The sequence below is a fragment of the Paramormyrops kingsleyae genome, chromosome 15, assembly GCF_048594095.1.
Source record: "Paramormyrops kingsleyae isolate MSU_618 chromosome 15, PKINGS_0.4, whole genome shotgun sequence".
Classification (NCBI taxonomy): domain Eukaryota; kingdom Metazoa; phylum Chordata; class Actinopteri; order Osteoglossiformes; family Mormyridae; genus Paramormyrops; species Paramormyrops kingsleyae.
In genome coordinates, this window is record NC_132811.1 from 10,067,631 (window position 1) to 10,093,406 (window position 25,776).

General features: G+C 42.8%; 1 protein-coding gene across 1 annotated transcript in view; it reads left to right on the forward strand.

The window, feature by feature from the left end:
* LOC111849517 (sema domain, seven thrombospondin repeats (type 1 and type 1-like), transmembrane domain (TM) and short cytoplasmic domain, (semaphorin) 5A) overlaps nucleotides 1–25,776 on the forward strand; it is a 96,349-nt gene that overhangs the window by 67,001 nt on the left and 3,572 nt on the right. Inside the window, exons 14-21 of the mRNA XM_023822435.2 lie at nucleotides 86–229; nucleotides 5,313–5,460; nucleotides 11,747–11,972; nucleotides 19,744–19,953; nucleotides 21,801–21,971; nucleotides 23,119–23,274; nucleotides 23,856–23,900; nucleotides 24,026–24,234. Coding sequence (XP_023678203.2) covers nucleotides 86–229; nucleotides 5,313–5,460; nucleotides 11,747–11,972; nucleotides 19,744–19,953; nucleotides 21,801–21,971; nucleotides 23,119–23,274; nucleotides 23,856–23,900; nucleotides 24,026–24,234 — 1,309 coding nt within the window. The remainder of the gene's footprint in view (nucleotides 1–85; nucleotides 230–5,312; nucleotides 5,461–11,746; nucleotides 11,973–19,743; nucleotides 19,954–21,800; nucleotides 21,972–23,118; nucleotides 23,275–23,855; nucleotides 23,901–24,025; nucleotides 24,235–25,776) is intronic.

Below are 25,776 nucleotides of genomic sequence, written 5' to 3' on the forward strand. Positions count from 1 at the left end.
CCGTGCCACTCGGCCCGTTGCCGCGGCATGCACAGATGGCACGGAACATTCCCGCTGAGCCTCGCTGGCACTGCCGCCCCTCCAGGAACGGCGCCTGGACACCGTGGACGGCGTGGGCGCCGTGCAGCACCAGCTGTGGCGTTGGCTTCCAGGTGCGGCAGCGCTCCTGTAGCAACCCCGCCCCCCGGCACGGCGGCAGAGTGTGCGTCGGCCAGAACCGCGAGGAGAGGTGGGTTCCCAGCTCGCCACCACAGCAGGGAGCATGCTGGGAATCCGCCGACCTTTTTATCGACTTATCTCATGTGTCTGACAGCCCATTAAACAAAGTGGCAGCGATATCACGGTGGCTCAGGAATGCTGCATGTATGTGAATGCATGGCGTTTTATTTATCTGTTTTATTAACACATTTTGAAATCAAAAAAGACATCAAAAACAAAACAGATAGATAGATATTCATACAAATTGAATTAAAGAAATTAAGAAATTGAGGCTGCGATGGGCTGGCCCCCCATCCAGGGTTGTTCCCTGCCTCGTGCCCGTTGCTTCCGGGATAGGCTCCGGACCCCCCGCGACCCAGTAGGATAAGCGGGTTGGACAATGGATGGATGGATGGAAGAAATTGAGGAGACTGGGTTTTGAGTCTGCATGAACTTGATGAAACTTCATATACATGTTTCTCAGGATGTTAAAATGAAATTGGCAGCGATACTTGTGCCTGTTAACAGTATGTGATTCATTTAAGGCTAGTCAGTTCTCAGTGGATGCTGAATGGAATTCCGCTTTGGCATGATGCAAAACGACGTGGATATCAATCAAGCATTTTACGTACATGAATACACCACACAGGCAGAATTTTAAAGCACGATACTTCATATGTATGAAGATGTATAAATGACCCAGTTGGTTAATTATTCCCATTTGTGGGGGTGTTTAAAGGACCCCTATATTGCTCTGCTAGAATATGAATAGCAGAACACTTAGAGAATCACCAGCCTTCTGTAAATTTAGTGTAAATGCGCTCAAAGAGAAAAAAGCCATTTCATTGGAACTCCGCAGATCGCAGAAGTTGTTTATAAAGACGCCCGGAGGGATATGAACATTCACATCCCGGGTGCTCTAACGAGCGACAAAGCCGCATGGACCGCTAATTACATTTGCCATTTCCTTCGTGGCTGATGGCCAGCCTGCATGGAAAACGTCACGGCTGCGCTACGCAGTCAAGGATCCCCGGATCTGCTATCAAAGGCAGACAGGAGGACCTGTTCTGCTCTCTTCAGACGACCCTGTCAATGCATTTTAACATTGGTTACAAAAAGACCGAAACCGAACATGTGAATGTGTTTGTCTCCCATTATAAGAACAATTTGCATACCACACATCGCTTGCGTATACCCCACATCGCTTGCGTATACCCCACGTCACTTGCGTATACCCCACATCGCTTGCGTATACCCCACATCGCTTGCGTATACCCCACGTCACTTGCGTATACCCCACGTCGCTTGCGTATACCCCACGTCGCTTGTGTATACGGGACACATTAGAGATGCCAGTGTCTTAGTGAAATACTCTTGGTATCGCCTCCATCGTGTCTTCCGGGACGCTGCTCTTCATTTCAAACCCGATGAGATGGCAGTCAGAGTAAAAAGTAATGAGCCCGTATGAATTTCCTTCTTTTTAAATCTCACATCTTAATCTCACTGATGTTGCTTGGCGAAGTGCCTTTCAGTGCAGAAATAAGCATAAGATAAATAACGGAAGAGTTTGTAGTCAACACACAAATGGCATAACTAATAAATTAACATTAAGAATAAAAAATGGTATTTAATACTTGAATTGTGGTGTTCGGGATCCTTTGTAAAGTGTCATAACGGTGCAATGGAAACATTATGTTGACATCATCTAAAGAACATAATGCACACTCATTTTTTCCTTACTGGAAGATTCAAGTGACCGTGAAGGACCTTATAATTCCAAGTAAAAAAAAAAAAGCAGTAGAGCAAGCAGCTGCTGTTTTCCATACTTAAGACCTGCTTTGTGTCTGGGTATTATTAGTCTAGCTGTTTACTCTCTTCTATACTGTAGGCGTTTTGGAGAAATAGATCAAGTAGTGTTTGCTCTTTCTGGTTGTCGAGTAAACGTATAATAAAAAACCAGATCCGTGCTTTCATAAAGTTGTTAGAGTTATGCGCTCTTTTTGTTATGTCATAATAGGTTTCCTGCTAGTTGGCTGCCTAGGTATGTATTTTACAGGGAGTCACAGTGATGACAGGCCGTCGCGATCGTTGGAAATGCAGCCTTAGAGGTAGGTTTGCTGGCAGGACTTCCATTTCAGCGTTGACCTCGCGCTTTGACTTGTCGCCTCTTATTACTGCTTATTTTCTGCCAGCCACTAAACCCTTGCAGGGGTTCCTGTGTTCCCTGGGAAACCTTGCAGGTAGGAGACATCGACATGCCCAGATCTCTTCCTGCTACAGAGGGTTTCCATGGAAACACATGCCGAGCTGAGACGTGAGAGTGGCGCTGGATGTATCGTGGCTTCGGAAGACCCTAATAAAGAGGGGAAGTTGCGCGGTACAGCCTCTGCTCTCGGGGCCTGTCAAGCCCAGCCGAGGTGTTGTTTACGGTGTTTGGGTGTGATGAGCTTGAACAGAAGAACTATGAAGGCAGCCAGAACTTTTGTCATCTGCTTGGATGTTTGCCTGCTGACTCCGACAGCCTACCTGAAGTTCAGTGGGGTGTTTGAGATCATTATATGTGGACTAAACAAGGCTTAATGAGCTGCAGTTGTCTGAGATGCAGTTTGTTTTTCGTTTGGCTCCTTTCTCTCAATTAATTGTGCACGGCAGCGTCGTTCCAGGTCATTGTTCTGCTAGGAATAGCTGCGGGGGTGACCTGCTCTCTTGTGTTTTATCCTATAGTGCCTGGACAGATTTATTCCATCATTGCTGTTCCCGTCCTGTTAAATATGTGCTCTCCTCGTGCCTCTCGGGTACCAGATGGCTGACGGGGGCTAAGGAGGTCGTCGCGTGCTGCTCGTTGGCAGCCTGACAAAGAGCAGGTTGATTTTGGCAGTGGAACAGGCTGCGTAAGACCACCACAAGCCCCAGCGAGGGTCTGCCAGAGTCCAGCACAGAGCCATGTCTCATATCACCCCCACAGTCAGAGGGAGGGAGGTCTGGGGAGGGGGTGTTTCGGTACCCGAGCAAAAGTGGAAGTGTTTCCAATATCCTTCAGCCCCGAGAGCGCTTAAGAGGAAAACAAATGTTTTCATAGTGGCTGAAATTACATTGCCGGCCCAGTCCGGCTCTGATCCGGCTGGCCTTATGCACATTCGTCTCGTAACTCCCGTCGCCTCCAGAATCTCTCAGGAGACACTGATTTTCTGTCTCTTTGTCTGACTTATTGCCCCGCATTTTAATTTAAACTGATTTACAGCAGCAAATATAATTACAGTGAAAGCCGTTTTTATGCTTTATTGGGAAATGTGTCTGTTTGAACTATCAGTATACCGAACTATATTTTTAAATAGTTTTTTTCTGTACTGTACAAAACAGATTGAAATTGACTTTCTCAAAAAGGATTTATGATGCATTCAAAGGTGAGATGGTAGGCCGGACTGTGGCCTTAAAACTCCGGGGTTGGGGTTCGACTCCGAGGATGGCGGTTCTGTAGGTGTGCTGATTGTATGTTCCCCATGTGCATTGCCTGTGTTTTCTCTCACAATCCCAGAACATGTGGTTCAGGTGCATGAGGTTTGTCTGTAGTCTGATCTGCGACGGACAACCCGTCATGATCAAAAGCTCTCTGCTCCAGGTCTTGTTACTGCCTCCATTGTACCATTGAAATGGTTCCTAATGACTTCAGTAAAAAATCCAGCCTCCCAAGCAAGATACAAGACCCTAATCATGTTTTAAGGGGTAAAATTTGTGTTCGCGGACTGCTGATGTGCAACTTACTTTAGATTCATTTCCAAAAAAAAAAAACTGTTTCCAAAGTATGTGGACCAATGATTTGAAAGCTGTTGTCCGCTAAGCAAAGTGTGACACCGGGACAATCGAGCCTCATGAGTAAAGCTACTCAGTGATATTCAATCTGCCTTGCTGTATAATTTATAGCTTCTGGGGAAGAGTACAAAATTTTGTGGACACGGTGCGCTTGTCTTTCATGGGCATGAGCTGTTCGTAAATGTGTTCAATAAATCCTAACAGGGTGATTTTATGAGCTGTCCTATATAAATCTTACGAGTAGGCTGTTTTAAGTAATCACATATGGGAAATATGATGTTGCCATATTCTTCCCCATTTGAGTCTCAAAAATGTTGCTTTTTACAATCAGAAGTATTATAATACATTTTTATGGACTTACTTACACAGTACAATTTATTTCTTGCATTTGAGGCCTTTCATAAACTCTGTGTTTAAGGCTGAATCTTCCCTGTACTCTCCACATAAGCAACCAGTAATGTGGCGTAGGTACAGACTGAACTGGTCTATGTGTTTTGTTAAACCTCCCCATCTGACAGAAGCAGAATGGGGGGGAGGGGGGGGTTGTTAAACTAACAAAGCTCCCTGTCTGACGGTCTATTCATTAAAGTGGCATTTCATTGGTTTTCTCGGGTTTTAATCTAGTTCCTGCTGTCTTGTGGTACATTGAACTGATTTGGCTCACAGTGTCAAAGAGTACAGGCTGAACGTGATAAACTTTTCAGAGGTTCATTACATTCTGTTTATAGCGTTAGTTCGGTGTTTGTGCTTTATCTCAAAGAAGCCCGCTAATTTACTGGAAGCTCCCAGAAGACTTGAAGTGTCAGTCTGCCTTCGACATCAACCCAGTATTTCAGTTTCATCCAATCTATCCTGTAGGTGGGCTGCTGTGCTTGTAGAGAGAAGGTTCATGATTTTTTTTTATTGGCCACATGCAACAGTGAACAAAAGGACAATAGAGTTGGTATGTTGCTCATGTCACATGCTTCGGGAAGCTATTACAGAGTTGTTTATCAGACTTGTGTATGGTGGAACACTTCCGTGATTGTTTCAGTCAGGGCAAAGTTTTAGTTTTGTAAAGGACCAGTCATGCTGGCGCAGTTGTTATTACCGTCATGTGACCTAATTGTAACAATTGCTTAAGTGTGTGTTCTGTGTAATTTTTTTTCTCCAGCTTTACCAGTGTGCTGCTAATTCTATGCTGTGTCTCTAAAGCATTTTATTTGGTTGACAAGTCCATGTTTTGATACCTCACCCAATAAAGTCATAGGTAATCTCTGCAAGCGATGTCATGAATATTACTGCAATGTCCCGTTCCCTCGCAGGTACTGCAACGAGCACCTTCCCTGTCCACCGCACATCTACTGGTCGAGCTGGTCGCTGTGGGAACGCTGCCCCGTGCCCTGTGGCGGAGGCATCCAGACGCGACATCGGACCTGCGAGAACGGGAACGAATGTCCTGGATGCAGCATGGTGAGGCCCCTCGTCTATATTCCCCTATGAGGGTCACGGATGCTTACGGACACATTCGTGATGATCCCTGAAATGCTGAGTATTTCTATTCATCTGCCTATAAATTTCACCCAGTTACCTTAATCTGATTCATGCCTTTTTTAAATTAAACTTTGTAACAGATTTTAACCATTCATTAAAGTTGAAATGGACCTGAAGTATTTAATCAGCTTCCCCCTGGAGATGCATTTGCATAAATGCAGAGGAAGCTATAAATACCATGACAAATATTAATTTAAAAAATACTAAAATGCAATCAGCTGTATGCTGTTATCATTTTATATTCTTCTGTCTGGCAGGATTTTGCCTCCATTTTAGCATTAGCGTTCACCGACGCAAATTTCATAGCCACGAGTTCCTTCTGTCGTTCAGAGAACTCCACAGAGATCTGTCTATTTTTTTGTCTCCCTGGCGCGTGCCCAAAATTGATTAGCGACAAATCTAAAGGGATGGCCCCCCTTGACCAGGGCTTGCAGTTCAATTTTGACCATCTCACGCGGTGTAATTACACCTCTGTCACTCACTGCCCCTAACAAACAGCCGAAGGGGACTGTCTGATGGACCGGTGCCTCTTCTGAGACGTCAGTGTCTCCTGGAAGAGAAGCGTTTGCCGGAATAATTACACAGCGTGTGTGCCGCCGCTGCTGAGAGCGCGTCTGCCGGTGCGAGCTTCAGGTGTTCTGAGCAACACGTCCCCAACAAGTAAACAAAAAGAGTCGCCACTTTGAAGAAGTAGGAAACACCATCTGTTCAGGCTTCGATACCTGAAAGGGGTTCCGATTTCACAAATGGGCAGACGGAGCTCTCTCACATAGGAGTGGTTCTGTGACTCTTTTACTTTACTGAAGACCCAGACCAATCTATTCATCCATCGAGTCCATGAACCTTCTTGTTCAATACAGGTTCTTGAGGTTCCAGAGCCTATGCCGGAACCAACAGGCGCAAGGCAGGAAATAACCCAGGATAGGTCACTAACCCATCGCAGGACCAAGACCATTTTAAAGACAAAACACAAACTTCTAATCACTTAATCCATATGGTTTTCTTTGAAGCTTCTCTGCTATCTAGACTTCCAAACTGCAGGCTATTTACAGAAACAGGGAAGTATCTCCCTTTGGGGCATGAAAACAGATTCTTACTACTGAATCAGGAACTTCCGGTCTTGAGCAGAATAGCTTAAATTTGCATGAGAACAACGGTATCTTCTTAATTAAATTATCTGCTTTTAAAGTTGGTTGATCAGAAATATTGCTGAGGACAGCAGAAGCCAGCGCTTTCATGCTGCGGCCGTACCCTGCCCAGCCGGGAATGCAGCACGCTGGAAGGCGGGAAGATGACTCCTACTGGGAATCGTACAGTGGGGATACACTTTTCTGGGATGTCTGTGCACTGTTCCCTGTGCCTCCGTCACGCAATTGCCTTATTTCATACCATACGGGTTGATAGTCGCAAAGCTAATGTTATGGTAATTAATTTCCGGCATTAAAATGTAAATGAATTTTATGAATTGATGAGTGTTTTCAATACATCGGAGTCAGTCTTGCTAAACGTTGATGGTTTCCTTGCGATGTCTGGCAATCACCAGCTGATTTTACTGAGACTCGTGTTTTCATCTGGTTTAATTCTGTGCTAAAAACTCTGCGGACTGTTCTGTTGGCCCATTCTGGGGTGCCATACATATCACGAATCAGAAATCCGGTATTTGACATGGAAACTTGTTGGAACGCAGCCAGTCATCAACCTCTTCCTGCCGCATTTATGCTACAAGTACCTGTCTGCAGTTATTATCTTTGATATTATTGTATTATTATTAATACAATAATTAATAATAATAATTATTATTATTTTTTAGTTCAGCTAAATTTCCTCATTTTGCAGCTGATGATGACTTTTCCTTGAACCGTTTTGATAATTACATGATTTTACAATCATCCCTTGAATCATCTTGCCTTGAATTAATGAGGTGTGCACATTTCATTATTATCATTATTATTATTATTATTATTATTTAAAGCAACATGTTAATTGGCTGCAAATACTCTTTATGTAATTAATCTAATATTTATAGGACTGCTTGTGTAAATTACCTCAGCCTCCCTCCTCTAATAAGAGTTATGATGGCGGTAACGACATTGACAACAGCTTGTCATGATAATATGCAGGTGAAAGTATGGCGCATTAAATTTAGCTGTCCCAGGTGCTGCCTGATGATCTGTCCTTGAAACAGGCTGCAGTTAATAGACTTTTGTTCTTGACTGCTGCTTCCTGTGTTTACTAAAGTGTAAAAAAGCATGGCTTCTCTTTAAATAATGATCACATTAACTTTTTTATGGTGCTGAAATTCTGAACTAACTTTTTTGTATTCAAGACAGAAAGACTAATTAAGAACGGCTAGATGTAATTATATTGGCAAAGGCAAGTATGGCTTATCTTTTGGAAGATAATCATTTGTAGTATATTAAAAATACATTTTTCATTGCTTAGTCATGAAGAGAAATCACTTAGAATTAATATTTTATAGTAGCCTGATATATTGCCTGAAAAAAATGGATGAGAAAATTTATTTTATATTAGAGGTAGGAAGTGTTTTGGATCGAGAATTACTGAACTGAAATGACGTTTTTTTTTTTTTCGTGTTTTTCCTCCTGTAGCCCAACAAGTAGAGCATTATGCTAACAATGCAAAAGTCATGTGATCAAAAGGCAGGGAGCGCACAAACAGTGGCCCTTCTCTGCTGTACGTCACTTTGAATAAAAGAGACAGACAAAACAATAACATATTTTTATAGGCAATCCATGGAAATCAAAATAATTGGAATAATTGTAAATGCTGCTGTGTGGATATTTGTACAGTGCATTGAAATTGGTATTGATCATGGTCTTGGTTAGATCAGATTATCTAATCAAAAGTATTGAGCAAATTAAAGCCATCACATGAACTACAGCTTGTTAGTGTTTCCTTTCATAGGTTGCTGCGGTGTGATTTGTGCTGTTGGGTTTGTGCGTCAGAAAACCTTGGAAAACTGTATTATGGTTGTTATTTTAAAGCCATTCTGGTATTAATATATTTCTACATCATAAATAATAACCCGTATTTGCACTGGATGTCTGTGCTACCCATTGTTATACATTTTTGCATGTATTGCAGTAATGTGAATCATAAGTTAAGAAAATTGTATTTTATGGCATTTAGTTAGTTATGAGAGCAAAGTATACGTGTAGTTTATATAAACATTTCATTTTTTGGATTTATTCCTATTTGGGGGGGGGAGGTATTTATTTTTTTCCTTTTTAAACCACTGCTGTACACAGTGCATCAAGGAGTGTATCACATAACGTTGGAGCCATCAAAGGTGAGGATTAGCCTCGGGTTTTCATTCATGGCTTTGTCACTTTAATCCCTTTTGTCATTTGGTTGTTAATCCCAGGGGTTCGATCTTTTTTATTTTCCCCAGCAGCAAAATAAACAAATAAATAAATGAAAGAGATGGCCAACCTCTATAATCGACTTTGCTTGATCTTCATCTCATTGTCTCTGTTTACCAAACGAAGTGTGGACCTTTTGAAATAAGGGTTGTCTATACTTATTGGTGCCATCTCTCTGCTAGTGCAGATTACTGTGGTCAGTTTAATTGTATTTCAAGGCCTTGGGGATATTATATTCAGGGCCTGATTTTCAAACAGCTGTCCCGTTGCCAGACGTTGCGGGAATTTTCATGGGCCATTTTAAACATGACAAAATGAAATTCGACAATTTCCAGCATTTACAATGATATCTACGGTAGACTTTTCCATTCTTTGGCTAAGTAAATCTTGTATGTTGTTGTGTTTTAATTTTTGCCATAAAAGTAGCATTTTCAACTTTTTAAAATCTTTTTTTTGGACATTTCCCAGCATTCATCTGCCGTTTCAAAGTAGAGAGGTCTTTAATCTTGGACCTTGGTCTTAAATGTGCATTATTTATTGTACCTTATGAGTAGAAGTAGTGGTAGTTTGAGATGCATCATTGTATTAGTTTGAGTCCCAGATATCTTTTCTTTGAGCTTCTTACTCTTGCTAAAACACTTCACTCTGTGAAGGACAATGTGCGAGTGCATGAAGTGGCGTACACTTGCTAATGAAAGGCAGTAATTGCAAATAATAGCACATTCGACGGAATTGTGTTGTGCTTGTGTAATGCATATGATCCTCTGAAGGGAATGAAACTGGAGACCGGCTTTGTTGGTTGATAACGGACTTCTCTAATATGGCAAATGCATCACAGCAGAAAGCTGTGTACATCATCTATTGTGTAAGTGAAAAGTCCCCTATTGCCATAGAAAAGTGAAACTTAATTTAATTCCATTTCATGTTCCACATGACCCTCGTTATGTTTCATAGATTTTTGCTTAGATATGTTTTTTATGAAATTGCAAACAGATTACAGCTTGGTGTAGCAGATTGTAAAAGTAGTAATGACCCCCATATTATACAACCAATGTGATTTTATTAGCCTGTGTGTCCCTTCTGAACACAGATGGCTTAGCAAAGAAGTCTTTGGAAACAGGTGACAAATTTTGAATTATTACCCCTATAATTGTGTTGCTCACTCTGGATGGGTGTCCAGTGAAATTTATCAGTATGTATCAATTTGGATTTTAAATTATGTGTCATTTAAGCGAGCAGACCTTTAATTTGTGTATGAATCAACATGATGAATATATGTACAAAGCAACACATTTGTAACAATTTAGCCAGGTCATAATTTCTTGCAAGACTGCTTCAAATATTTTAGATGTCAGTGCCTAATTTGTTGGTTTCAGAGTAGCAGAATGTTTTTTCTCAAGTCTTTTTTTAAGTACGGCAAAAGAAAGTTTTCTTTTGAAAAACAGCTGTTTGAAAGACAGTAAACATGTTACATTGTGGGGGTCAATGCTTAAGGCCCTTAATTAGCGTCGTGGTTTTCTACACAAATATCCATTTCCCTGTAGAACTAAAGGAGAAATGTTTTCGGTTTTGAAATATTCACGCTAAGGGTATTGCAATGTGTTGAAATTTAAGTACCCCAGAGGTAACACTGGAAATTGTGCTTTTCCTGTGCGTGTTTCGTTTTTTTCTCTCCCCTTTGGCTTTTCTTAGAAAGGCATCGGACGGACCAAAAAGCAGTGTGTCGTTTTCTTGACATCTGAAGTCGTTAAATATTAATGAACAGCATTGATTACGAAGTCATGCAGTGTGAACGCCGGCGGTTTATGACAAGCTAATTTTTCTTCCAAAAAAAGCACAATGTGACCCCCCCCCCCCACCCCGTGCCTTTAACCTTGGGCTCCTGCTCTGGCTGCTTTTTGCTGTAGGGGGACATGGGGTAAGTGTTCAAATCTGCTCTGCTTGACAACTTGACAGATGAACAAAGGGGACTTATCTTATTTTGTCAAGGGCTGGCAGTCACTCAAGGTTTGCTCAGCATAAATAAATAAAAAGGGAATGGAGGAAAATCATCCACTCTGACTAATGAACACGTAATTTTGCAATTTATTCCCCTCTTCTTTTTTTTTCTTGTAAAAGCAGGTGTTCTGCTGTGTCAGTTGGTGCCTGTGATGTTTTATGAGCCATTGTACAATCAGAGAGGGCAAAAACTGTAATTATGAATCTCTCAAGACAAAAGTTGCAGGTGCAGCACAACCTTGATTCAGAAAGCAGATGAACATCCGGGAACAAGTTATTTCATGGTTATTATTATCATAATTGTCTTAATAAAAATATCATAAACAAAAATGTAATGGTGTGACCGCTGAAATCGTACCAATGAAGTCCAGCTTTAAATAGGAACCAGGTTGAAATGTCATTTTTGAGTCATGCACAGGTGCTGTGCTTTTTTCCCCCAACAATATATTGCAGCATCTGCTGTTGGACCTCAGTTGTAAGTGAAACTTGACCAACGATAGTATTAGCTTTGCTCATTCATTATATGCCATATTCAGCAAGTAAGGTAAATGCAAGTGGACATCTGATCTGGGAGGATGTCGCTGAGCTTAATGCCCGTAGCTCATCTGATTCTTAGCAGGGCTCTGGGGAGTGCTCCACAAAGCCGGATTTCTCAGTTAGCTGGGTTAACTTAAGCTAAGAGTCACGATTGTCCAATAGGAATGCTCCGCACCTAAACTCTTATTGGACTACCATGAAGTGAATCCAGCTAAGAAATCCTGCTTCATGGAACACCCCTCTGGTGATCTACAGTGAGCTGTAAAATTTGGTTTCTTTCCCTTTAGGAGTATCAGGCCTGTAATACACTTTCCTGCCCAGACCTGAAGAAGACCACGCCTTGGACCCCATGGACGCCGGTCAACATCTCCGACAATGGCGGCCATTACGAGCAACGCTTCAGGTACACCTGCAAGGCCCGCATCGCCGACCCCAGTCTGCTGGAGGTGGGTCGGCAGAGGATCGAGATGCGCTACTGCTCCAATGACGGTTCCACGGACTGCTCCACTGACGGTGAGTTCCCTCTACAACCTTCTCAACACATTTGTTGACATTGGTTATAGCACCCCCATACTAACGCAGAGAAATATCCCAACCTCTATACCAACAAAACTGAGAAATGAATTTCGTTATGAAAATAACGGAACGGTTTCTACGCATCTACACTTTTTCGGAAAAAGCAGACTAAGTTGTGAGGCCGCTGTCTTATAGGGATGTCCTGATTGCAGTTATTCCTTATGGCTGTTTGAGATTAATGCCACCATTAGTTAGCAGTGACACTTGACTAGATAAGTACAAACAGGCATTCAAGACACTGCTTTCAGAAGTCGACTTGGTAGGTAAGTCCTCTGTTCACTGTTTTTCACCAAAACCTACTGCCAGTGTCTGTCTCCCAAGTGTGTCAAACTGAGGCAAATTTAAAAAAAAAATTCGTTTTCAGAAAATGGAAAAGAATCACAGCTCCATTTAATCACGTTCTCCTTACGGTGAATGTAAACAGTTGTTTAAACAAGACTTTAATTGACTCATTTGCAGCAGCTGAGATCCCGCAACGTCCCAGATAACAGTGGTGTAGAAACAGCCTGGGCTCATTTGCTAAGATTCTTGGGAGCAAACAAAAATATCTTACGGTATTTCGGTTCCTGCCACTCATTGGAATGTACAGTCGCTGAAGAGAACCTTCTGCTCCCACACAAACACCAATAATGGTTCCCTTTGATGAAAATCACATGTAGACTTTACTTTGTTTGGCATAATCTTAGTGCCTCCAGGTTATGGATATGAAAGCGGTGGCAAAATTTTGTGCCTTGTAAATGAAAAATGGATGCAGATTAGACTGGGGTGTTTGTTTTATTACTGACTAATAGTTTATGATTACAGGAAGGAAGAACATTAGTAATGGTATTTTATTACATGTTGTAAGGAAGCTTTATTTCATAGATAAGTTGTAAAAACAATTGAATGTTGACATTCTGACAAGGCAATGAGGCTGATGTTGTCATTGCTGTAAATATGTGAATGCAAATGACCATAGTGGATTTTCTAATAGCTCTGTGGAGGTTCGGCATCCTCCACTGTAACAGGCTTAATTTCTTTAGCTTTTGTTTGCTTGAACCCTCTTGTGCACCATCTCTCTAATGGCTGGAATCTGACCCACAGTCTCCAGCAGTTACGTATTGCTGTAATTGGCCTTATGAAGTTTAGACAGACAGGTTGTATTAGAAGAGGGAAGGTGACTCAGCAGTTCTGCCACTGAAAACACAGATTAAAATAGCTGCTGTTCATGGGTTTCTTTTTCTGTAATTAAGATATACATTCTTAACTTCTACAGGCATGTAAATGATACTGGCTGGTTATATGTGAGGTACGTGTTTTGTATGTCTTCATACCTATAGATGAGTGCTCATTTTCATGTAGTCTTTTAATTCCTTTTCCTTCAATGTGAGTCTGGTATTCTTCTTGGACTACATTTCCAGGTTTTTAAGTTTATAAACAAGTACATTGGGTCTGAGACCCTTTGGGGGTCCATATAGCAGTTGCTTGGGGGGGCATCGCTTGGGGGGAGACATCGCAAATTGACAGAAAAATAAAATATAGAAATAGTGACAACCCTAGTTCTTGGTTGCTCATATGATGACACATTAGTGGTGAGGGGGCCTACATTTGGTCTATTTTTATTAGCAATTTCTCTGGTTAAATAATGGTTGAAGATCCCTGGTTTAAGGGATCAGTATGTCAGTTATTTTGGTTCCCTGCTGTTGATGAGTCCCCTGCCTCTACTTGGCAGTCATCACACTGTCTACCCATGGCTAAGGGAAGTTTGCATATAAATACCAGCAGTTTCTTAAATTTCTCCTGCCAATCGAATTCCATCAAGTTTGCAGTCCCACAAGACTCAAAGTTGGTCTGCATCAGAACCCATACTTGAGCTGTAAGTGTATTCCACAAAGTGGTGTGCTCTATGTCGGTGTTTCCCAATCCAGTCCTCGGAGACCCGCAGACGGTCCACATTTTTGCTCCCTCCCAGCTCCCGGTAGCACTGTGTATGGCTGGGAGGGAACCAAAACATGGACCGTCTGTGGGTCCCTGTGGACCGATTAGCTCTGTGAGATGCAGAAAACTTGAGAGGGAAAAATCTGCATTTTCACAAGCCGTCTCCTCGCCACTGGTTCTGCAGTCTGTCACCTTCACGGTTCTCATTAACCGCTCATTATTGTTATCATCATGATATTCAATTCAGTTTCTACCAAGCAAAGCAGTCTTGCTGTCCCTTCCAATTCTTTCATGTAAGATAAATTAGTTCATCCTGGTATAAAGGAAACCTTTTTTTTAAGTTTTGCAGGAGACTTGGGGTGCATCCATATCAGTTATTCTATGACTGTAATCCAGAGTTGAAAGTAAGTGAATCGTGAGCACATTTCTTAGTGTGAATCACTGAAATGTATGTCTCCAGAGATGCATATAGGGCAGGGGCCACTGAGGATCGGGAGGCCGAGGACCCATTTAACGGGGTCCAAATGATTGTATTGACTGGTTTTGATTATTGATGGACTTACAAACCTCTGTTCCCCCATAATTTATCCCCATGATATACGGTATGTTCCAATTTGTATTATAAATCTTGCTGTTTTATTTCATTATCAAATTCTTTGATTCATATTTTAAAGTTAATCTACGGTGTCGGATTAGCAAGCAGTATTTTAAATGGTTGACATTTCTAATGGATGGATGGTCCCTGTTTTGTGGTATTAGGTTTGCTCTTATGTCTTGGTGTTTTAACACTTGTCTCAACTTAATAATTAAAAATGTTTTGCCGCAGATGAGGTTTACAGGGCTGTGTAATGGTACGTGTGACAGACAGCTTTAGATGAGTTCAGTTTCAGCAAATCCGTGGTAATCAAGAGGGGGCTGTAGCTGTCAAGAATGAATAAGCAGAAGAAACACAAATTGAATTAAAGTTTTTTTTTTAGGCTGTTTTCATGAAATATATCAGGATATCAGGACAAGCATTTAGGTCATGAAGATATCAGCGTTATTATGAAAAAAAAACACCTTTTATCTCCTCATTCTTGCTCGTAATCTGACACGGGCTGTTCTAATTATGCTTCGACAAGCGAGAGGTGACAGTCGACACGTCACATTTACAGCCCTTCCTGCAGGTTTTTTGCTGTCTTTTCTTCTTCCTCACTATTTTGTTACACTCGCTTTTGTTACCTCCGGTCATGTTCCAAAATACGCTCCCCATTTTTTTCCACCCATCCCCGTGCCACGTGGCTCCTTTCCCCAGCCCGCCTGCAGCGAATCTTAGCGGATCCTCGGTTTACGTTTCCCGGACTATCGAGTGTTGCGTAACCTTCTTTAGTATATAACAACATCATCGTTTTATTCTCGCTGCTTCACATTTCATTTTTGGTTGATGATCTTTTAATCGACATCCAGAAAATCAAAGGCAAATAATTTCCCTTGGCGCTTTGCTTCTGAGCACAGGCAGTTTTATTTTATTTTATACCATGCAAGAAAATCATTACGAACAAATATTGCGTCTATAACAACGCTTCATTGCACCGGTGCCTCGCTGTTGATGTCACGCTAAGTAGGAAGCGTGGAGCCGGCCAGCTGAGTGTTTTTAGACAGAGGATGAAATAAGGCATGATTCTAACTACATAATGTTTTATATTCTTTGAGAGAGCAGCTGCACTATTTCATATTTGCACACTTAATATCACAAATGCATTACCACCTGTTCACACACCCTCAAAACAGTTTCATTATCATAAGTATGTAGCTGTGGCTCGAATTAATTAAAATCTCTAGTAACTGTATTTATTTATTTACAGCATATAACAATATTTTAAATGATACACAGGTAATTTAAGTCACCAGGTCTTATCACAGGTTAACTGCCTTTATTTGTGCATATATATGTGTGTAAAGTATAATGCAACATATTTCAAACTGGATGCTTATGAATGACCACAGAGTATCACCTTCCCTTGACTCCAACATAAACAGCTGCAGCTAAATTCACTAATGGACAAAATACAGCTCATTTCCACAGATGATTGGCATCCCATCCAGAGTATACCAGAGAATATTGTCTCCTTTTTTAAGGTTCATCATTAGCCTGTCCTGGATCAAAGTCTATGAAAGTGTAGCTGGGTAAGGTGTGGTAAAGTAATTTTGGTAACGCTGAAATGCATTATATATGGCTTCATAATGGGTTATAGTGCATTCAAAAAGTATTATAAACACGACTATAATTATTAATAAAAAGTCATAATGCGTTATAGGCATATTATGCATTATGAATGCTTTATGAAGCTCTCATTTATAATGCACTATAGATACCTTTATAATGCATTAAAACGGCCGGTATAAGAATTAAGGATGCTTTGTACTGCATTATGAAGGTATTAACAGTGAATTATAAATGAGAACTTCACAGAGCATTCATGATGCATAATAAACATGGCTATATTGTGCTGTGCCTTTTTATAAATAGTTATAATACTGCTTTATAATGCATCTATGATGCATTCATTACACATGACTGCTTTAAGTAAAGTGTTACCAAAATGTTAAACACTTCACATATGTTGATTACTAGAAGTTTCTTCTACTTTGAAATATTTCGCATATCTGACATTTCTGGTGTCTTCTGCTTTTTTGCTGTTATAAGTGTTGCGTTAGTGGTGTGAATAGCAATAGGCCGATCCCTTCAGATTGTGCACCCCACCCCCCAGCACTCCATCAGAGTGTCTGTAGTGCCCTGGGTGCTCTCCTTTATTTTTCGTGTTGTGGGGTATGTAAGAGCCTAAGTCAGAACCCTGTATTGACTCAGCTGCATCCCAAGCTTCTGCTCACCTTGTGGTTTCTTCCAACATGCAGTGCGTTGGTTGAAGGGAAAAGGCTGTAATGCCCATGTTAGCGCTCCTTATCAGCAGCATGCTCTTTATCCTATCGTGAGGCCCCTGCTGTACTTCTGTGTGTGGGTATATTCTGCACGCATCCATCAGCACGCTATACCTGCACTCAGAGATCCGCTAGTGTTCACGGAGAAAAAAGAGCCGCCTTGCAGTAATACAAAATATGATTAGGAGTTTGGATGAGGAAAAATGTAATGATTATAGCTCCTTTTAAGTTCAACCTGGCCTGTTCTTCTTAAAACACTTATCTCATTATTTCAGTAATACTGGCTTGTATTTTTTATGGCAATTATTATTAATTTGCACCTTTTATATTTTTATATCGTAATTTTTCACTCCTGGAACAATGGAGCGGATGCTGGTGTAGATAATGTGGCTTTGACTGTGCCGCTGATGAAAAACGCGCATGTAATTGGCATAAATCCTGTTAATTTGTGCAATTAGTGCATCTAGGTATTTATTGGCAAAGGTGCTGCTCAGTACAGTCACCTAGAGAAGTATTATTTATTTGAAGTACTCATTTAATTTCAAACAACTCCAGATGTAAACTAACATATTTATGAATTGTTGTATTTGATTAGCTAATTTGTAGCTTCTCAGAGTAGCTAATGTTGCATTATGATGAGCCCTGGTCCTGCTTTGGATAAGCAGTTCTGGGAGAATGGCTGGAAATGTATAGCTACATACATGCAAGGATTCATCACACCCCACTGCATCCCTGCCCCCTTCATTCATTATTCATTGACGGTTTCCCATTAACACGAAATGAATCTCACAATGTGTTCGTCTCAAATCACGTTTGCTCAGTGTTATCTGTAGACCCAAGAATATGGTTAAAAGACAACTTGATCATAAAATAATTTCATGACAAAATAAAATGTATGTGGTAGATAAATAAAACGGATATGTTGGGAAGACGGTGTAAATTTGAAGTTTTCACTGTTGTATTATTCCGAGGTTATTATGAATGGGGTTGTGTGTTGTGTGACTCACTCCCGCTAAAGACACAATGCTGGGTGACTTTATGATAAATTGAGATTGTGTCTCTCTGCTAGTAAAAGTCCAGATTACTGTTGTTCCTTCTTCTGTCTCATCAATAACCGCTCAAGTATTTCACGCTGTATGATCTCATACAGCCATCCATCATTACTAATTTCCATCCGCTTCCTGCACAGCCACATATATTTAGAATGACTTGCTGAGCTTTTATCCAGAGTGACTTATAGGTTTTCACATTTTTCCGCCTGGTTATCATGCTGAAGGTGGTTCAAGGTTAAGTGCCTTGATGAAATATACTGCAGCACGGCCCTTCCTTGGGCTTGGAACCAGCAACCTTCGGGTTATGACTGCATGTTATTTTTCCACCTGGTTGATTATGCTGAAGGTGGTTCAAGGTTAAGTGCCTTGATGAAATATACTGCAGCACGGCCCTTCCTTGGGCTTGGAACCAGCAACCTTCGGGTTATGACTGCATGTTATTTTTCCACCTGGTTGATTATGCTGAAGGTTGTTGAAGGTTAAGTGCCTTGGTGAAATACAGTGCAACACGCCCTTCCTTGGGCTTGGAACCAGCAACCTTCGGGTTATGACTGCATGTTATTTTTCCACCTGGTTGATTATGCTGAAGGTGGTTGAGGGTTAAGTGCCTTGGTGAAATACAGTGCAACACGGCCCTTCCTTGGGCTTGGAACCAGCAACCTTCGGGTTATGACTGCATGTTATTTTTCCACCTGGTTTATTATGCTGAAGGTGGTTGAGGGTTAAGTGCCTTGCTGAATTGTACTGCAGCAGGGCCCTTCCTTGGGCTTGGAACCAGCAACCTTCAGGTTAAGATTCTACATAGCAACTTAGTAGTTTATGCGGATAGGCCTGTAACTGTGAAGTTTCTGTTTAAATACCTTCCCTTCGTGTGGTCTGTCCAGCCGTGTAGGCAGCACAGCGTGGGGGAGGTAATTCCGCCCAGAATGAGCAGACAGTCCCCCTAGAACATGATGCTAGTCGGTGGCACACAGCCCGATCAGCCTCAGCATTATGAGCCCTGCAAAGGCACGCATTTCAGCAGGCAGATTGATGAAGGCCCTTTCACAGTGTGGCCTTCAAGAAGCTGTCACCGCAAATGGTCAGTTTTTCTGAAGGGCCTGTTTTTGTATCGCCCCCCCCACCCGCTCTTTTCACATCCTCTACAGCCTTCACTAAGTCTGCTCATTTATGCATATAATATAGTCTGAACCTCTGCTAGTTTAACTCTTCAATAATGCTGACAGATGAGTCACATTCATCAGTGATGCGAAGGAGATATTGTTCACTTTGGGCTGGCGGTGAGCGCGGTCGAGCCCCTGGTGCCAGACTGAGCTCTGTCAGCACCTCCAAGGTCAGCCTTACCTACAGAGAGGTCACCACACATAATAATAACTAGCGCAGACCTATGTGGCGTCCTAAAGAATGAATACGAATGTAGGCTGTTGGCTGCTCCTGTCTCGATTGAGCCCCTTAAAGGTGGTGCACTTGCAAATCACATTTTCTGTGTTGTGGTTTGTGATTTGTTGATGTGTTTGCTTTGCTGTATCAGACAAGGTCTTAAAGGGAAACTGATGAATAGTGAACCCATACTGTGTAAAGTGAGCCAGCTAATAGCTGCCTATTTACTCATTTATCTGACTCTTTTATCCAAAGTAACTTACAGTAGAGGGAAGGGTTTCAATTTATATGAGCTTTCTGGGCTTTGAACCCACAACCTTTGCATTGTTAGTGCAATGCTTTACTTGTTTGGCTGCTGTTTAGGTATTTTAGTGATTTGTTCATTGCAGCATCCTTAAGTATCAGAGCCCTTCTTCACTCGTCTTCCACTTGCCGTCCAGGAGACCTCCTCCGTCCGGGCCGGCTGATGCCCCACACCGTGAACGGTGGCTGGTCAGCCTGGTCGTCCTGGTCCCAGTGCAGCCGGGACTGTGGCCGGGGGATCCGCAGCCGGAGGCGCTCCTGCACCAACCCTGAGCCCAAGTACGGAGGCCTGCCGTGCCCGGGGCCCGCCCTGGAGTACCAGGAGTGCAACGTCACGCCCTGCCCCGGTGAGTGAGACCATGGCCTGTGTGTGTCGGTGGGTGAGGAGCGCGACCCAACCCAGGCACACACAAATGGGGGGAATACAAAAAAAAACAGCACCTAGTGACCATCGTGACTCGGACACTGCAGCTCAAATAGTCCAGGGACCTCTGACCTTGCTAATGTACCTCTGATCACGCTACGGACAGACGTTGGGGGGTTGCTCATTTATTTCTTTGCCGAGGTGGTACTAATGGCGGGGTCTGTCACAGGGATGGCAGCTATACTCTCTCATGGCAGCAGTGACCATTAATCACGTTGTCTCCCGGCGCGCTTGTTTTTCTTGGCAAACCTGTAACCCGCCTCTTGATATATTCCGTTACAGCCACTGGATTCGCTGTTAGGAGGAGTGTGCTGTTTGTATCAGTGAGAAGGTGTTCCTAGTGAATGCTGTCTGGGGAGCCAAAAACCTCTTAAAGTTAATCTTGAAATTCGATGAAGGTAGGTGCGGATATTCAGGAATTAGACGGCTCCTATTGCACATTGACATGTGTTCTGTACCTTCTCCTGATGCAGACTAAGAACAACAGTTATGGCTTATAGGTTGTGCTTTAAATCAGGTCCAGAGAACAACAAAGATATTACTAGGCATTCACTGTAGAAAGAACCGTTTATGTTCATTGCATTTCAAAAAAATTCCTAAGACTAAACTCTCCTCATTCTGAGGCACATAGTTCGATATTCAGTAGTGGTGGAATTGATTGTAAAGTGCCGCAAACATAAGTTCTAAAATGGCCTTAATCAATGCTTCTCAGGATATTGTTAAATTTGTCTGGGCTATCTTCCCAGGAGAGCCGTTGTTTATACTTTACGGTTCAAATTTCATGCCCATCAGAAAAGTAGGTAGAGCTTTTATAACAGCACCCGTATCAGCTATGAATCATGGCATCGCGAGGAATACAAACATCTGAGAAGCTTATGTCCATGACCATGGATAACTAGTTAAAACTCCTTAGAGTTTTTAGAGCCAAATGATATCTTCATAACCTACACACTGAACAATCATAAGCTATACAAGGACATTAATGAAGGTTTGTGTCGGCTATCATAACAACTGGTTGCTTGGTAACTCGCTACATGGTAGGAGATTGGTATTTGAAGAGTTTATGAGACGTGGATATGCAGAGTATTATGGCTTCATAGACATATAAACATGTATAAACATTCATAAGTGCCACACTCCCTTACTCCTAGCAGTTAACATCTGCATGGTAGGCCGACAGACCCGTAATGGTCTGTGTACCCTCATTACCTGGAGGTTCCGGGTGAGGGATATGTACCTGAATGAATTATATCAAGTTCTGCTGAGGCACACGGCAGGGGGCCATCTGCTCAGCCCCCACAGCGGAGCAGCAGGAGACCCGCCTCATCATAGCAGTGTGCTCGACAAGGACTAATGGACATTCAAGAAGAGTTGTGATTTATAATCTCATAATTCCACTTTAGCGGAGCAGAGTGTAGCGTAAGCGACGTATGCACGGTGAAGTGCGCGAACCTCAAGGACGTCTCATGAGCAAAACAATATGCATTGGATAGAAATTTAAAATTAAAATAAAAAGCTAGGTATGCGAAATGGCCTGGAAATACCTTTTTAATACAGAGGGAAAATTCTAGATTTTGTTAAGCTCGTTGTCAAGTCTTGTATCTTAAAATGCTTCGTTGTTCAAAGGTCTCCTGTCCTGAAGATGCCTGGGGCTCATTCTTGGCTTTCCTGCTTTCCCTGCTCTTGGCACTGAGCCACCTTATTAAGTAACCCCCCCCCCCCCCCCTGCCGTCACACCACTTCTGAACCGCCCTCTCCCCACCCTCTCAGTGGACGGGAGCTGGTCCTGCTGGTCACCTTGGTCCAAGTGCTCCGTCACTTGCGGGGGAGGTCACTACATACGCACACGAAGTTGCAGCAGCCCAGCCCCGGCCTACGGCGGAGATATCTGCCTGGGACTGCACACAGAGGAGGCCCTATGCAACACGCAGCCCTGCCCAGGTAACCGGCACCCACCTCTGCCCCAGATACCCCCATAGTTTGGGGCCTTTTACATGGCTGTCCTTCATCATCAGATACACAACCTTCCTTCAGGTTTTGCACATTTATTTCTGAACGAAGGCGTGCAGTCTGCGCACAATAACCTTTTTTGCATCAATGAAATGAAATTCTCACAGGCTTAATTGAAAACCTGTCATGCAGCAGAGTGTTATGTACCGGAAATAATTCTGTGAATCTTGGTTAAAATTGCGGCTGAGAGACGGAGATACCTTTTAGTGTGTGGTCTGTGAGGTGCTGGGGCAGACGGACATCACAGTTTGGCGTAAGAAGCCGTCGGTGGCTTATTAGGGCCGCTGTGGGTAGCTGACATCTGGGGAGTTGGGGTTTCTGTCTTCGTGACGTGCTTCTGAAGAGCGTCCAGGTATTAATCGGCCCGTAACGTATTGTGAGCCATCTGTTTGGCGTGTCGCAAGATAAGTCAGCTGAATGCATCAGCAAGGCTGATCTGTCCTCCCTGCAGGACATTTTACGTCAGATGATGCCGGGCCAGAGCAGCCAAAATCAGCAAGAACACTACCCACCCTAACAGCGACCTTTTCACCAGGCCGAGGTCCCGAAAGAGCTTCTGCAGCCTCTCAGTCAGAACTGAGAGACTCAGAAGGAGCTTCTACCCTCAAGCCATCAGATTACTTAATACTTAATCATCAGTTATAACGTAATGCTTGCGTCATACTTGTGACCCACCCACTTCAGTCATACTTTAATTAAACTATGTTGTCTGTTTTTTTTTTTCCAGCATCTTTCATTTCCTTATTTATGACACGTTTATCATCCATCCATCTATCCATCCATCCATCCATCCATGTTCTATATCCACTTATCCCTTTCAGGGTCATGGGCGTCCAGAACTTATTCCAGAAGCTACAGGCGCAAACATATTTATTGTACCTTTACATTTTATGTCTGTACGGTCTTTTCTGCTTTATTATGGCAGAGTTCACCACTTTTCATTTCACTTCAGGTTACAGCCTGCCGGTGTGCCCTGCATGTGACATATAAAACCCTTGAATCCTTGAATCCTTAAGAAGTGTGACGTCCCTTGAGGTGTCCTTCAGCTGTCCTCGTGGGCTTCGGGGCTGTGTTTCAGAGAGCTGGTCGGAGTGGTCGGCCTGGACGCGCTGCGACTCCTCCAGGGTCCAGAGTCGCCTCCGCCACTGCCAGGTGCTTTTCCCTACTGGAAACCAGTGTTCCGGAAACTCATCGGAGGTCAGGTCCTGTACGTCTGACTCCAACTTCATTCCAGGTGAGCGAGCCGGTGGGCCTCAGCTCCGACCCTGTGTGTCCCCCGTTGGCTGCCTGCTGGAGGCGATCACGCACCCATTCCCCATCCAGGCTGGCCCAGTGGTCAGATCCTCCGATTACTCTACTCTAATGGCCACCCCCGTTATCGCTCATCAGAAATACCCTCATCTCTCATCTTCCCCTTTCCCCATAGGTCAGCATTTTCATAAGCAGATGAATGTTTAATGCGTCGCCAAGTCTGATTCCATAAACGGGTCACGTAGGATTATGGTTCAAGCAAGGAAATCTGATTTTATAAGGTGTCCCCAAAGACCTAAAAGAAAAATTAACCTCATTAGGTTATTATGGGAAGACTGATCTGAATATACATTACATTACTGTTGCGTTACAGTTTTGCATCCAGTGACATCAGTCTCTAATGTTTCATAAAGCCTTATTAAATATCCTGTAATTTCTCCTTTATTAGTGTGACGTGAAATATAGCGTGATGTTCTGCAGGAGGTAATTTGATTGTTATCTGTTTAAATTTTATTATAAATCGCTGTAAATTCCTGTCATCTATGTGTTTTTTCCTCCCTTTAGAAATATCAATTGCTCGTTCCAGTCGTGATGACAGGCGATGTGGAGGTAATATTTAATTCGGCTTATAGGCTTATCTGTGGTCTGTAGTAATATTGCATTAATTTCTGTTTAAATCATTAATTAAACGGATGTATTTTGCCATTTGACGAGACGAAGTTCTTTTTCTGCAGATTTCAACTTGTTCCACATGATTGCAGTGGGTCTGAGCAGTTCCATCCTGGGCTGCCTGATCACCCTGTTAGTCTACACGTACTGTCAGAGGTACCAGCAGCAATCCCATGATGCAACAGTCATCCACCCTGTATCCACCTCGCTCAATACCAGCGTCACCAACCACATCAACAAGCTGGACAAATATGATACTGTGGAGGCAATTAAGGTTAGTGTTATGTCTTGTCTTCTGCATGACATAAGAAGACGTTGCTTGAACAAGTCCTCCAGTCTGAACAAAAAAATAGTCCGAGTGGCCATACACTGCTTTCTCATAAGTGATTGAGTGTTTTTGTTCTGCATCTCCCATAAAAACTAGGTCACTTGTAACAGTGGGATTATGATTATTACGTACACATTTTTCTGCTATATGAATGACTGTAAACTGCCTTTTGTGACAGAATTTGTGTGTAGAATGAGGGTGCACTGTTAAAAATTATGTGAAGGATAACTTTGGATTGTTGGTTCTTCATACAATACAAGAAACCACTTAACTTCCAGTTAAGAATTGAACTGGGTGTGGATTTTGAGGCTTCTTTTACGGCTTTGTGCCCGGTTCACGACTGGCATCATGAAATATTTATTTGTAATAGAAGTCGATGTAATTATCCGCGATTTATTATGACTTTAGAGCCTGGGACATTTTTCTGGACACTTTTTTTCTGGGCACTAGCTCAAATGAAAATGGGCTCTTTAGAGGCGTGTGGGGGGGGAAGGAGGCCACCAGGCCTCTGATTGACATTAAGCAGAGATGTACAGCCTGACGGCCGCCAGCAGCTTCCGCGGTTAAGCTCTGCAGATGAGCATGGACCCCGCAGCCTCCTCCATCCAACAGAATCGATTCGGCGTGGCAGGATAAGCATGCAGATGAGGTCCAGCAGCCCCCTGGCTCACTTTATGAACCAATCCTCCAATCCCCCCCCCGCTGGCTGGCTAGAGAGCCAGACCTGATCAGCGATGCCTGCTGGAAGGCAGGGTGTCAGCTGAGCCCCCCCAGGAGATCTGGAGGTGACTGACAATGTGTCCGAGGTGGAACCAAGGCACCATCCAAGGCAGGCTGGATGTGATTCACGTAGGACTGGAGCCAACAGGACACACACAGACAATGAACTGACAGTGGCCAGTTTAATAGGGACAAGCAAGGCAAGCAGCCTGCTCCTCCAAACAGCCAATCGTGTGGCTGCAACAATAGGCAATATTTACCAGGGGGTGCAAGTGTGCCCCCTATTCATCAGATGGAAATAGTATTTGAACATCTTAAATCCAATAAAATTAAATTACTTTGTAAAGTAATGAAAATGTGGGTTGTGTTAGTCATGTCAATGTGTAACAATAATTTCCTGTCAATGTATTTACAATTCAAATTTATTTATCTGGATTAATGACTCTTTTGGGGCTCTTTTACTTTGCACCCCCTGGGAGAAAAACCTATGGCGGCACCTCAATGCGTACAGTTCAGTTACTGTTCAATTAAGCAGAAGAATGTCTGAGACGACTGATCTAAGCCATTTTAAACATGGGGAGACAGTTTGGTGCCAGACACAGAAGCAGCCACCCTTCTGGGATTCTCACACCCCGTAGTGTCCTAGAGATTACAGGGAAGGGTGCAAAAAATACACAACATCCAGTCAGCAGCAGTTCTGTTAATGACAGAGTTCTGAGAAGAACAGCAAGGCTTGTTAAAGCTAACAGGAAGACTAAAAGTACAAAA